General features: G+C 47.0%; 1 protein-coding gene across 11 annotated transcripts in view; it reads left to right on the forward strand.

Moving 5' to 3' along the window:
* TRIM66 (tripartite motif containing 66) overlaps positions 1–12826 on the forward strand; it is a 57745-nt gene that overhangs the window by 23606 nt on the left and 21313 nt on the right. For 8 of the 11 annotated variants that reach the window (XM_058663420.1, XM_058663415.1, XM_058663417.1 and 5 more), the window contains 9 exons: positions 1356–1459; positions 3188–3335; positions 4126–4258; positions 4540–4656; positions 6094–6208; positions 6774–6920; positions 9320–9438; positions 10292–10359; positions 11385–12280. In XM_058663420.1, the coding sequence (XP_058519403.1) occupies positions 1356–1459; positions 3188–3335; positions 4126–4258; positions 4540–4656; positions 6094–6208; positions 6774–6920; positions 9320–9438; positions 10292–10359; positions 11385–12280 (1847 nt within the window). The remainder of the gene's footprint in view (positions 1–1355; positions 1460–3187; positions 3336–4125; positions 4259–4539; positions 4657–6093; positions 6209–6773; positions 6921–9319; positions 9439–10291; positions 10360–11384; positions 12281–12826) is intronic. The other 3 variants (XM_058663418.1, XM_058663419.1, XM_058663422.1) reach the window with 1 other exon arrangement.

A 12826-nucleotide genomic window follows, 5' to 3' on the forward strand; every position in this document is an offset into this window, starting at 1 on the left:
CAAGTCCTATTTTTCCTTTCTGGTGTCTATAAAGAAACTGGAAAAGTAAGGTTAAGTGATTTCACCCAAGATCTTTGGATGATAAACATGATATTTGGACTTAACATTTGTCTGACTGCAAGTCTAATGTTATCATTATTTTCAATTTTGATGAGATGAAGCAGAGAAGCCTGCAGTGGACCTGATGCATTTACTGCCCAGGCCAGCCCCTTCCCGGGTCGTCCTTATCCCAGGACACAGGTGCATTGCTTTGTTCAGGAAGCACAGTTCCATGTTCCCAGTGGGCTGGCTGCTGTTGGGGTGGACCTCAAGAGTCAGGCCAGTCTCCACTGTGACAATCTCATGGCACTTCTGTATTTCAGAAACTCACAATGCTGAGGAATGTGTTAGTTGGTTTTATTTCTCTGGGGGAAGAAGGAGTAGGTCTAGCTGTCACAGGTGAAATACACTTGTCCTGCCTCCTGGAGAAGATTGTCCAGCAGAGGACCAGCTGAGTCCCAGGGGCAGGTGGATCACTCCTGACTGTTCCAGAAGAAAAATACCTCCTCCTGGCCCGGCGTGATAGCGTAGTAGTTAAAGTCCTTGCCTTGAATGTGCCAGGATCCCTTATGGGCACTGGTTCTAATCCCGGCGGCCCTGCTTCTCATCCAGTTCCCTGCTTGTGGCCTGGGAATGCAGTCGAGGATGGCCCAAAGCTTTGGGACACTGCACCCACATGGGAAACCTGGAAGAAGCTCCTGGCTCCTGGCTTCGGATTGGCTCAGCTCCAGCCATTGCGGCCGCTTGGGGAGTGAACCAGCTGACAGAAGGTCCTCCTGTCTGTATATCTGACTTTCCAATAAAAATAAAGAAAAAGAAAAAGAACTCCTCCAGGAGCAGGTTGTTAGAGTTTCCTAGAAACCCTGGTTTTGAGATCTTTAAAGTAATCCTGCTGTTTGGTAATCTCAATGATCTGAAACTGTGCCCTGGGTTAAGCTGACATTCTGGAGCTTGGTCAGTGATGGGAGCTAGGCTCTCAAGGTGTGGATTAAGAAGTGGGAGAGAGCAGCAGAAAACTGGTTGTCAGAAGCAGAGTGGAGATTGACCCTGTAGTAAAATAGCTTGGTTGGGGAGGGAGAAAGGTAGGAAAGGGCAAAAACAAGGGCATGAGGAGACCAGATGGTCTGTGGGGTAGGCTTCTGATGGGATGGCCTTGTTCAGAGCACCTGTGTGTATGGCTGTGGTATGGAGTGGAGCTCCTTTTATCTCAAATGAGTGTTGACACATGCCTTAGGGTGCTTTGCACCAGAAAGCCTCCTGCCCAGGCCTCAGGTACAGTCTGTAGTGTTGTCTTGATTCTGCTTTTTCTCTTCCAGAGCTCATCTCCTGTCCAGGGTGCAAGCAAGTGTTCCTTACCAGGGATGTAACTGAGCATTTTTTTCTGCAGTGTTTTGCTACTGGGCAACCCAAGATGGCCAGGGTAAGTCACGACACCGAAAGCAGCAGCTGCTGCCTTTCACGGATCTCCGATGCTTCTGTCCATAAGTCTGGCTTAATACTCTCCAATCAATTTGCCCAACCATCGACCCATCCTTCTATCTGAAAGAAAATGAAAACTTTTGAAATGGGGATAGCCAAGTAGGGGTTTTTATTAAGTGAAAATTGCAGGCTGTTCCATTTTTGTTGTTGTTGATGCCCTGAACAGAGGGCAAATGTATCTCAAGGTACATTAAGCACCACTTAGTATATCTGAGTGTTTATCACCCTCTTAAAGCTCTTACTGAAAAATGCCAGCACTGGGCTTTTATTTTCTCTTTTCTCCATCTAAATTGAAACTCACGTGAAAAACTGGATTAAACGAGCCATAAATCTTTTTTTTTTAAAGATTTATTTATTTTTATTACAAAGTCAGATATACAGAGAGGAGGAGAGAAAGAGAGGAAGATCTTCCGTCCGATGATTCACTCCCCAAGTGTGAGCCGCAACGGCCGGTGCGTGCCGATCCGAAGCCAGGAACCTGGAACCTCTTCCGGGTCTCCCACGTGGGTGCAGGGTCCCAATGCATTGGGCCGTCCTCAACTGCTTTCCCAGGCCACAAGCAGGGAGCTGGATGGGAAATGGAGCTGCCGGGATTAGAACCAGCACCCATATGGGATCCTGGCACGTTCAAGGTGAGGACTTCAGCCACTAGGCCACTGTGCCAGGCCCACTGAGCTCATAAATCTTGAACCCACTTGACAGTTACGTTTGTCCCGAATTTCTTAAATTTCACATTCTGGGCTAAGTGATGCCCCTTCTGTTACTCTCTCTGCTACGGTTTCCTTGCTACTGTATTTTGTTCACTCATTGATTTACTAACTTGTTCCATGTCTAATTATTACTGAATGTGTGCCTGTGCCAGGTCCTGTGCTGGGTGCTAAGATGACGCCATGTACTATAACTTCATGGAGTTTAGTTTGTAAAACTTTGAGAATCAGCGTCAGTTTGGTGGTCTGTATGACTCAGCTCTTTCCAGATCTCCCGCTCTCATAATGTTTCTGCATTAATTCTGGCAAGATGTTTGCTAACCAAAAGAGCAAACGCTTGGACAAGGGACTCTTAGGCCAGGAGGACCTCAGGTGTGGGAATGCAGCTCCGAAAATTGATCTGTACTTGCTCTTTCTTGGCTGTATTTGATTCTCTCTCTGTGTACTCCCACGTCTGGGACTTTCTCCTCTCTGCAGGCGGGTTGCTTTTTCTGTATTGACCTGTGTTTTGCCAGTTTTGTAACACTGTCTGCCTGGGAGTCTACCTGTCATATAGTATTCAATTCATATGTTACCTGTTTCTGGAAACTTTTCTGGCCACTGCTAGACAGTTCCAGGCAGTTACCTTTGCGTTTTTAGCACTTGTATCCTTTAGGGCCAGTTGAATGGGTACCACCTGTCCAAGCTGTATGTCCTTGGAACAGGTCCTTATTCATTTGGGTAGCCTCTGTTTCAGGATGGGACGTATGTAACCAGCTCTCCTACAGTCACTGCTTTTTTAGGTAGGAAAGGATGCTTGGCTTCTCAATCCCTTGCATGCCATTCCCAGGCAGCTCTCCAGAACAGACTGTACTTCAGGGTAGTAAAGGAAAGCCCTAAAGGACTGGAGCCTAGAGAGTTGTCATTTGTAGAGGCGGGTCAAAGTGAGGACATCATCAGTAACTCCAGAACTCTGCTTCTAGAACTGCTCCGAGTGCAAGGAGAAGAGGGCGGCACATATCCTGTGCACATACTGCAATCGCTGGCTGTGCAGCTCGTGCACCGAGGAGCACCAGCACAGCCCTGCTCCTGGGGGCCCGCTCTTCCCCCGGACCCAGAAAGGAGCTCCAGGTACCACTGCTGCCACACCCTACATACATGCTGACACTATAAGCCCTGGAGAATAACTCTGACCTTGTTTCCCTTCTGGGAAGGAAAGTAAGGGTAGTCTTTTCCCAGAGGAAGCTTCTTTCAGAGACTAGCTTCTCCCCTGTTGGGAGTGGGAGTGCATGAGTCTGATGAAATGGTGTATGGAGAATAGTTCTGAATTAGCATGGATGCTGGGTGGGTTCCGTGTGTTGCACTTCTCTTTGCAGCAACCATGCCTGATTTCTGGTTAGCTGCTTGATTAGCTCAGCAGAGCTCCTCCATTTTTCCACTCGACCTTGTCTGAAATGACAGTCTTCCTGGAAGTCTTCCCACATGACTCTTGAACTGTGAGAGGGATCTTACATTTGTCAGACACATGGAAACTAAGTTTGTGATCTTTATGATGTCGCCCAGATCTTGGCCAGGCTGATAGCTGGTTTTAGCCCTGCAACAACAGAATCCTGATTAATAAAGAGGTGTACTTTAGGTGTGGAAGTCTCAGTATTCTGCAGTAAATCCACATGCATCAGTAGCAAACTGTGTCCTCACCCCCTGGCAGGTGGTGGGATGCTGGGACTTGAGCAAATCCACCTAAGCTATACCTGAATTCCTTATAGTGCTCACAAGACACTCACTGCCAAAGAGAGGCATCTTCTCTCAGTGTCACCTTCCCACAAGCTCTGTGTTTGTGCAGTGTCCACTAAGAACCAAGGGCTGCTTTACAGGATTTAGCTGCAAGATCCACCCTCACTATCCCCATGTTCTCCGACAGGAGTGAATGGTGGTTCTGGGGAGTTTGCCTTGTACTGTCCTCTGCACACACAGGAAGTGCTGAAGCTATTCTGCGAGACCTGTGATGTGCTCACCTGCCATAGCTGTCTGATGGTGGACCACAAAGAACACAGGTAGGGTTGGTGACTGCCTGAAGTGTGCTTGGGAGGGCTCTGGACTCCCGGTGCATCCAAATCTTCTCCCTGCCCAGGCCAACCTGTAGCCACGAGGCTGAAGCTTTTCTCTGCTCTTGTAGACGTCTCTGGAAAATGCCTAGCAAGTCAACCTCCTACAGGGCCTTTGTCCTTCCCTAGATATCCCATGGCCTCCACAGGCCTGACTGAAGCAGTATGCTGTAGGGTGTATTCAGAGTGGGACTCAGGTCTCCTCTGCCTCTTCCTTACCCCCTCTCCAGGTGCAGACATGTTGAAGAAGTACTGCAAAACCAGAGGATGCTTCTGGAAAGTGTGACTACACAGGTGGCCCATAAGAAGTCCAGTCTACAGACATCTGCCAAGCAAATTGAGGACAGGTAGCACAGGCTAGTCATTTGTTGTTGCTAGAAATACTAATTCCCCAAATCCTGGGTTCTAATACCAGACCATCAGCGGTAGTGTCTATGAGGAGAATGTGTGTGTGGTTAAGCCTGTGTGGCATGTATCTTAGAAGACATATGTCATGACTTGAGTCTCAGGGCCCTTAAGGAGGTCCTCAGGGCATGACTTGGTGATTGAAGGCAATGTACATCAGAACAGTTGGAGTGAGTATAGGCCATAGTGTGTGCCTATGACTGGGGCAGGATTAAGTGCTTAAGAACAAGAATACAGGGTAGATACTAGAGGAGAGAATTCTGTTTATTGTGCAGATATGTAGCAAGTTCATAGCAGTCACACCTTCCTGACATTTTCCATACAAATTTACAAATCATGTGACTTTGTTGACATTTTTTCACAGGAAGAGGGATTATTACATAATGGTAGCTCATCACGTGGCATGCACTGGGTTGGGTATCATATGTGCAATCTTTTGTTTAATTCTTCCAGTCAGGAACAGTCTCTATCTTACAGACAAGGGGACTAAGATTCAGAGAAGTTAGGTGATTTGACTGAGCTGGGCCTTAAAGCCATTGTCTGGGGTGACTTCAAAGCCAAAGGTTTTTTGTTTTGTTTTGTTTTGTTTTTTTTAAGAAAGATCTTCCTGGTGTACTTCTCAAATGGCCACAAAAGCCAGAACAGAGTCAATCAGAAGGCAGGAGCCAGGAGCTTCTTCCAGGTCTCTCACAGGAATGCAAAGTCCCGAGGACTTGGACCATCCTCTGCTGCTTTTGTCAGTCGTAAGCAAGGAGCTAGATGGGAAGTGGAGCAACCAGGAGCAGAACTGGTGTCCATATGGGATGCAGTGGAGGATTAGCCTGATAAGCCACCAGATTGGCTCCCAAACCACTTCTGAAAATGTACAATTCAGTGTTTTTTGCTATGTTCACAGAATTGCATAATCATACATAATTATTATCTGTTTTTAGAACATTTTTGTCCCTCCAAAAGCAACCCCATAAACTAGTCACTTTCCATTTCCGCTTATATTCCCAGTCCTCAGAGATCACGAATCTGCTTACTGTCTTTTTTCACCTCATGGCATGGTTATTGTAGTGTCTTCCTGGTTCCGACAGGTAACTACAGGACCTCATGCCTTCTGTGCCGCTTCTGACTGATGAGCCTGCTGCGTTGACCTGGATATGGGCTTGAGGTTTATGTGGAGGAAAACCAGTTGTACTTAGTCTACTTACAGCAAGTGTGCCTGGTTGTGCCAAGGATAGGGTGGATGAGGAATGTTCTCTTTATGTTTGATGCTTGCTAGGCCCTGCTCTCAGTAGGTAGCCTCCTGGTTGTAGACTGGTAGATTTGCTTTATCTCAGCCCTCACAGGCTAGGTGGGAAGGGCTCACTGTGTTTATTCTATTTTGTTTACAGGATTTTTGAAGTGAAGCATCAGCACAGGAAAGTGGAAAACCAAATCAAAATGGCTAAGATGGTGCTGATGAATGAGCTGAACAAACAGGCCAATGGACTCATAGAGGAACTGGAGGTATAAATGCACACATGGAGTGGATGGGTGGGTTCTAGGCCCTCTATGGGCTGAGAAACCAGACGCAGTTCAGACTGGATGCAGTCCCAGAATGGCCTGAGGTAGAACTCAGATATGTAATTTGCTGTAACTCTACTATTTCATGTATCTTAAAAAGTTTAGCCTAATTATGGGAGGGTAGCTCACTAAAGACTGGGAAATCAGTTCATGTTCTTATCAGTACTGTGGATCAGTACTTATCTCTTTGACTATGTAGGGTTATAGTCTTGGAAGTCATGAAACAACTGGCCTTCAGAAATTGTGTTCAAGAGACACAGACATTTGTTCATGCATCATGCATTCCATACTTGCCCTGTAAAGTCTCCCACATCTCTTCCTCCCCTCCTCCATCCAACAGCAGCTCATGACAACACACTCTGCCCTGCTACCCTCCTCTCAGGGGTACAGTCTCATCCTATTCCATCATCGTCACACTGATTTCACACAGGTCATCTTACTTTCCAAGCAGGTTAACTGTCCTCCAGGAATAGGAATCAGGGACTCTATCTTCTGTCTCTATACCTAGGGCATAACTAATGAGAGAAAGCGGAAACTGGAGCAACAATTACAGAGCATCATGGTTCTCAACCGTCAGTTTGAGCATGTGCAGAATTTTATCAATTGGGCTGTCTGCAGCAAAACAAGTATCCCTTTCCTTTTCAGCAAGGAACTGGTAAGAGAAATCCCCAGCTTGAACCTGTTGGAAGCACCATCTCTGTCACAGGGACACTAAGACTGTCCTTGGAAATGCCTCTTTTTTACATTGGAAGGAGGAGTAAGAAAGCAGCTCTATCCATCCTTCAACTTCATACATTGCTTCTGGGTTAGAATCCCATCTCCTTGCAAATCCCTTAAATACAAAGAATTCAGTAGCTGAAATGGTTCTGTCTCCTTCCCAGTAACTCAGCTGGGAAAGCATGTTTTAGCTCATGGGTTCAGATGTTATCCTGGACATGAACAATGTGTTGAGCATTCCATAGATGCTGCCATAGTCTGAACAGGGGCCGAAGAGGAAAGGAGGAGTTGAAGGTGAGGTTGAAAGTCTTGGGCTTGGGATGATGGTGATGTCCAGGAGAAAAAAGAGGAATCTGGGAGAAGTTGGTGGAGTTTTTGTGCCAGTAGAGTATCTAAAAGGATTGTTTTATTTAGATGGGTCTGACAGTCCAGGGTGACTTTTAGTAGTCACTGAGATATCATCAATAGTATTATCTTGGGAGAGTCTGTGGAAGAAAAAGTTGAGAGGAAATCTCGAATACTGTAATTTCATCGTAGAGGAAGAAGATGGAGGAAGTACAGCTGGAGGCAATGGTCAGAGGTTGGTTGGAGGACATACAGAGAAGGGTGGTGCACAGAAGGTAACAGACTCTAATTTAAAGTGGTGGTTGTGGTCTGGGATACGCAGGTGAAAGAGGATAAATAGTAAGAGAGAGCTTAGATCTTGGAGTCACTAGGTCCTTGGTGATCTTTTGAAAGAAGTTCTGAGACTCGAAGAGGACCAAAAACCACAACAAGGAGCCTGAGGGTGGGAGGTGAGGAAGTAGACACAGAAATAGAAGGGAAATACAAATAGCTTGAGAAGCAGGAGAGTTGGGGAACTTCGTATTCATCAATATGGGAGAAGAGGTTGAAAAAAGAGATGAGTTCGTGGAGTGAATACTCTGAAAAGGCATAAAGAGGAGACATCTAGAGTGAACTGGCTGACAAGAAGGGAACAGTGTAATGTAGTTAACTTTGGAGGTAGGAGGGGTACACACTAGGGGGAGTTTTTCCTTTATGATGTATTTTTTCCTCTGTGAAGTGGGAGGTAATAATAAGAGGCACTGAGTAAGAGGCACTGAAGTGAAGATTCAATAAAAATATAGGGCAGTGAAAGAGGAAGCTGACAAAAAAGAATTGACAAAAAGAAGGACTGAAGAGTCCGTTACTTATCATTGAGATGTCCCTAGATAATGTGACTTTGAGATGGCAGGATTGGTCAGGGGGTAGGAAGAGGTGATAGGGAGAGGATTAGAGTGCTAGTGATATGTTAATGAACAAGATAGAAACTGGGAAGACCCTGTGGCTGGAGGGGTAGGGCTGGGACAGTTTAGCGAAAGTTCATAATTGAACTAGTTATGAGCAGGGAGTAAGTTGTTGGAATTTAAGGTCTCATGGGTATGGATGGTTTTAGACAATGAATAGGATAAGGAGATGGTGACTGAACTGAACCTAGAGTTGAAGGTGATTAGGAGCTGAAGGAAATCAGAAGCCAGGACGTTGTTTAGGATGTTAGTTAACTAGATGATGTCAGGATAAATTGGACACTTGCCAAAGTCTTAGATAAATGGGAGTCGCTGGTGGGAAACAGATGAAAGTACTGAGAGAGGAAGATGAACATTGGTAGGTAGAAGGATACCAATAAGACACCTGGAGAATATCTGCCTTACATAGGCTTCTGAATTGAAGTGATGGTAGAATGAATGAAGCTGCTAGGCAAACGATGCCCTGAGAGAGAATTAGAAATCACTTGTGACCTGGAAGAAAAAAGATGATTAACGGTTTTAAAAGCCATGATAAGGGGAGGATCTGGAGAGAGGATAGAAAGGCTCAGCAAGAAAGAACAAATTGGGCGGGGAGGTGCCCAGTGCAGTAACTTAGTGGCTAAATTCTCGCCTTGTATGCACCATTATCCCATTTGGGTGCTGGTTCATATCCCAGCTGCTCCACTTTTCATCCAGCTCCCTGCTTGTAGCCTGGGATAACAGTAGAGATGACCCACAGCCTTGGGATCCTGCATGCATCTGAAAGACCCCGAGGAAACTCTTGTCTCCTGGCTTCAGATCAGCTTAGCTCTGGCCAGTTGGGTAGTGAACCAGCAGACAGAAGATCTTTCTGTCTCTCCTTCGCTCTGTATATCTGCCTTTCCAATAAAAAATGTGGAATAAATTTTTAAAAATAACAAATTGGAGGAAGAGGGGTTTGTAACCAGAGTGTTCTGTGACTTTGAACCGTTTAGCCTGCCCTAACTGAGGGAGAGGGAATTTCATTCAAGCATAAGATATGCAAATAAATCATCTTTGGTGGTGTTGTCAGATTGTGTTTCAGATGCAGCGATTACTGGAGACAAGTTGTAACACAGATCCCGGCTCCCCTTGGAGTATCAAGTTCACTTGGGAGCCTAACTTCTGGACCAAGCAGCTGGCTTCCCTTGGTGAGTCAGGGCCCACCCTGTAGCCTCTGATCTAATTGCAAATGAATATAGAAGAGTAGGTGTGTGGCCTGGCAATTAAGATACAGGTTAGGACTAACCTGTGCCCCACCTCAGTTTGATTCCTGGTTCTGGCTCCGACTCCTACTTTTCACTAATACAATCACTAGAAGACAACAGTGATGGTCCAAGTAACTGAATTTCTGCTACGCACATGAGAGTTCTAGGCTCCCAGTTTTGATCCAGACCCACCCCTTGTTGTGGGCATTTGGAGAGGAGAACCAGTGGATGAGAATTGCCTGCCTCTCAAATAGATTAAGAAAAAGAAAAAGAAATGGCTATGGAGCATACTTACTGGGTAGGTCAGCATGTGCTTAGGGTTAAACACTTCTTAAAATTGTTAGTGGTCACAAATTCACCCTGCAAGCCGTATTTTAGGAGTGAGTAGCAGTAGCGGTACAGGACTTGGTGATAGGATCATTTCAAATCTGGCTTCCGCATTATACGCAAATGTCCCTGTTACCTTGGTCATGCAGTTATATGTGTGTGGACTCAAGTAGAGGTATGTAGCAACAGTGAGGGCATGCATGTATGTGGTGTGTGCGTGTATGTGTGTGAGTGTGATACATACATCCTTTGGAGTTGAGATGTTGGCAGATTATTCATGACCTTGTGCATTTTACCCCCTGCTGCAACGTTTCACTGCCATTCATCTTTAGGCAGTGTGTAGACAACTCAAAGTTGTACCTGTGTTAACATTTTAGTGAGCTAGTTAAATAGCTAACTGCTGTCTTCATTTAAAGCTGTTAATCTTACTTGAACTTGGATAGTAATAGATAAATAAATAATGTTTAGGTTTTTTTGCTTGTTTTCCTCATCCCTTTGATCCAGTTCAGCAAATCTTTAAGGGACACATTCAGCAAAGGTAAACAAAGTACACCCTCTGCCCTTTAGGAGCTCAGTCTTCCCCTAAGTAAACCTCCTCAAAACAATGAGGTTAAGAAGCCCTTAGAATGACATAGCCATACATACAATCTCCTCATGCACGAAGGACCTAGAAATCTTAGAGGGTGATGCTAGTACCTGGCACTGGAATTCCTTCTCTCTTTCATCCAGTTGGTGTGAGACATGGTTCCCTAGCCCCGTACCTGGAGTCTTGTATTTGGAGCACCTGCTCATTTATCCCAGGGATGACTCTCCATCCTTGGCTACTTTACGGCTCACTCCTTCCCCACCTCTGGGTATTTATACTTTTGGTTTTGCCACAGTTTCAGCTGGAGTATGATGTTACAAAAGGAGCAGGTACTGTTTGCAGGAGCCCAGGCTTTCCCTAGTGGGATAGAAACGTTTGAGGCTGAGCATCTGGGTAAAAGTTGAGCTAATTTCTCAAATGTTCCAGGCCCCCAAAGCAGGTGCATACAAGTGCTGTTCCCGGCAGCATCTCTGAACTGAGTCCTGGAAATCAGGGGTGGGATTTCTTTTTTTTTTTTTTTAAAGATTTTATTATTATTGGAAAGCTGGATATACAGAGAGGAGGAGAGACAGAGAGGAAGATCTTCCATCCAATGTTTCACTCCCCAAGTGAGCCGCAACGGGCCGGCACGCGCCAATCCGATGCCGGGACCAGGAACCTCTTCCGGGTCTCCCACGCAGGTGCAGGGTCCTAAAGCCTTGGGCCGTCCTCAACTGCTTTCCCAGGCCACAAGCAGGGAGCTGGATGGGAAGTGGAACTGCCGGGATTAGAACCGGCGCCCATATGGGATCCCGGGGCTTTCAAGGCGAGGACTTTAGCTGCTAGGCCACTGTGCCAGGCCCAGGGGTGGGATTTCTTAACGTCTAGGCCTGGTGAACGCTTGTTGAGTGACATCCTTTGGTCCCAGGAGCAAGCAAGAGCAATGGAAGAACAACTGCTGGTTACCTTTGGAAAAACTCTCTATTTTGGATTTCCAGGCTGTATAACTACAGAAGGTGGACAGCAGTCTCGGGCAGACACTCCTGCTTATGGAAGCTTACAGGGAACGTCATCCTTTTATCAAAGCCACCAGTCCCCTGTGGCTCAGCAAGAGGCTCTAAGCCACACTCCTCACAAGTTCCAGGCTCCGACACTGTGTTCCTCATCTGTGTGCTGCTCCCACTGCACCCCAGTCTCACCCTCCCTCAAAGGTCAGGTGCCCCCACCCAGCATCCACCCAGCCCATGGCTTTAGGCAGCCCTCTGAGATGGTGTCCCAGCAGTTGGGGCCACTGCAGTGTCCCACCCTGCAACCTAGGGAGAAAGAGCTGACCTGTAGTCCGCATCCACCAAAACTGCTTCAACCCTGGCTGGAAACCCAGCCCCCAGCAGAGCAGGAGAGCACATCCCAGCGGCTGGGGCAACCACTGGCTTCCCAGCCCGTGTGCATCGTCCCCCCACAGGATGTCCAGCAAGGAGCCCACGCCCCGCCCACCTTGCAGACACCCTCTATCCAAGTCCAGTTCGGCCACCACCAGAAGCTGAAGCTTAGTCACTATCAGCAGCAAGCACAGCAGCAGCTGCCACCTCCCCCACCTCCGGCCCCGCAGCAGCCACCCCCGCCTCTGCCTCCATCCCAGCACCTGGGGTCTAGTCAGCATGAGGGCCCCCCTGGTCCCACCTGTTCCCAGAATGTGGACATAATGCACCACAAGTTTGAGCTGGAGGAAATGCAGAAGGACTTGGAGCTTCTTCTACAGGCTCAACAGCCCAGCCTGCAGCTGAGTCAGACCAAATCTCCTCAGCATCTGCAGCAAACCATTGTGGGGCAGATCAACTACATCGTGAGGCAGCCTGCGCCCGTCCAGTCCCAGAGCCAGGAGGATACTGCTCAGGTGAGGCGCAGGGTGGGGTGGGGCTTGTTTTCTCATCCTCAGGAGGCATTTCCTCCCCAGGCAGAGGGTGTCATAGGGACACAGTTTCCTCATCTTAGGGTGCCCTTCAAGTCATCCCTCATGTTTTAAAAGTCACCTGGACTCAACTTCCCACCTCAGGAAAGCTTTAGAGAACACAGACCTATGGATCTGGTCTTGGACATCTCCCCTTACACATGCACTGGTGTGGCTTAGCTGCTCCCTGTCATTATGGATGACACTAGAGATCTTGTCCATAAATAGCATCCTCTGAGTTGTCTTTATGGCCCCTCAGACTCCCTTGCTGGGAACTTAGGAATCCCAGATGTGGTAAAGGGGAGTACTTCAAGAGTGGATTGAGGGAATGCAATAGATCCTGAAGGGGTAATACTGTTCAGGCAAAGACTTTATTTCACATCTGCTGAGCTAGATAGAGGAGTTTAATGTGTGCTGTATCACTGATCCTAACAATAGCACTTTGAAGCATTATCATCTGTGTTACAGGCACAGAAGTCAGGGTTAGGGAGG

Source organism: Ochotona princeps, chromosome 4, assembly GCF_030435755.1.
Source record: "Ochotona princeps isolate mOchPri1 chromosome 4, mOchPri1.hap1, whole genome shotgun sequence".
Lineage (NCBI taxonomy): Eukaryota > Metazoa > Chordata > Mammalia > Lagomorpha > Ochotonidae > Ochotona > Ochotona princeps.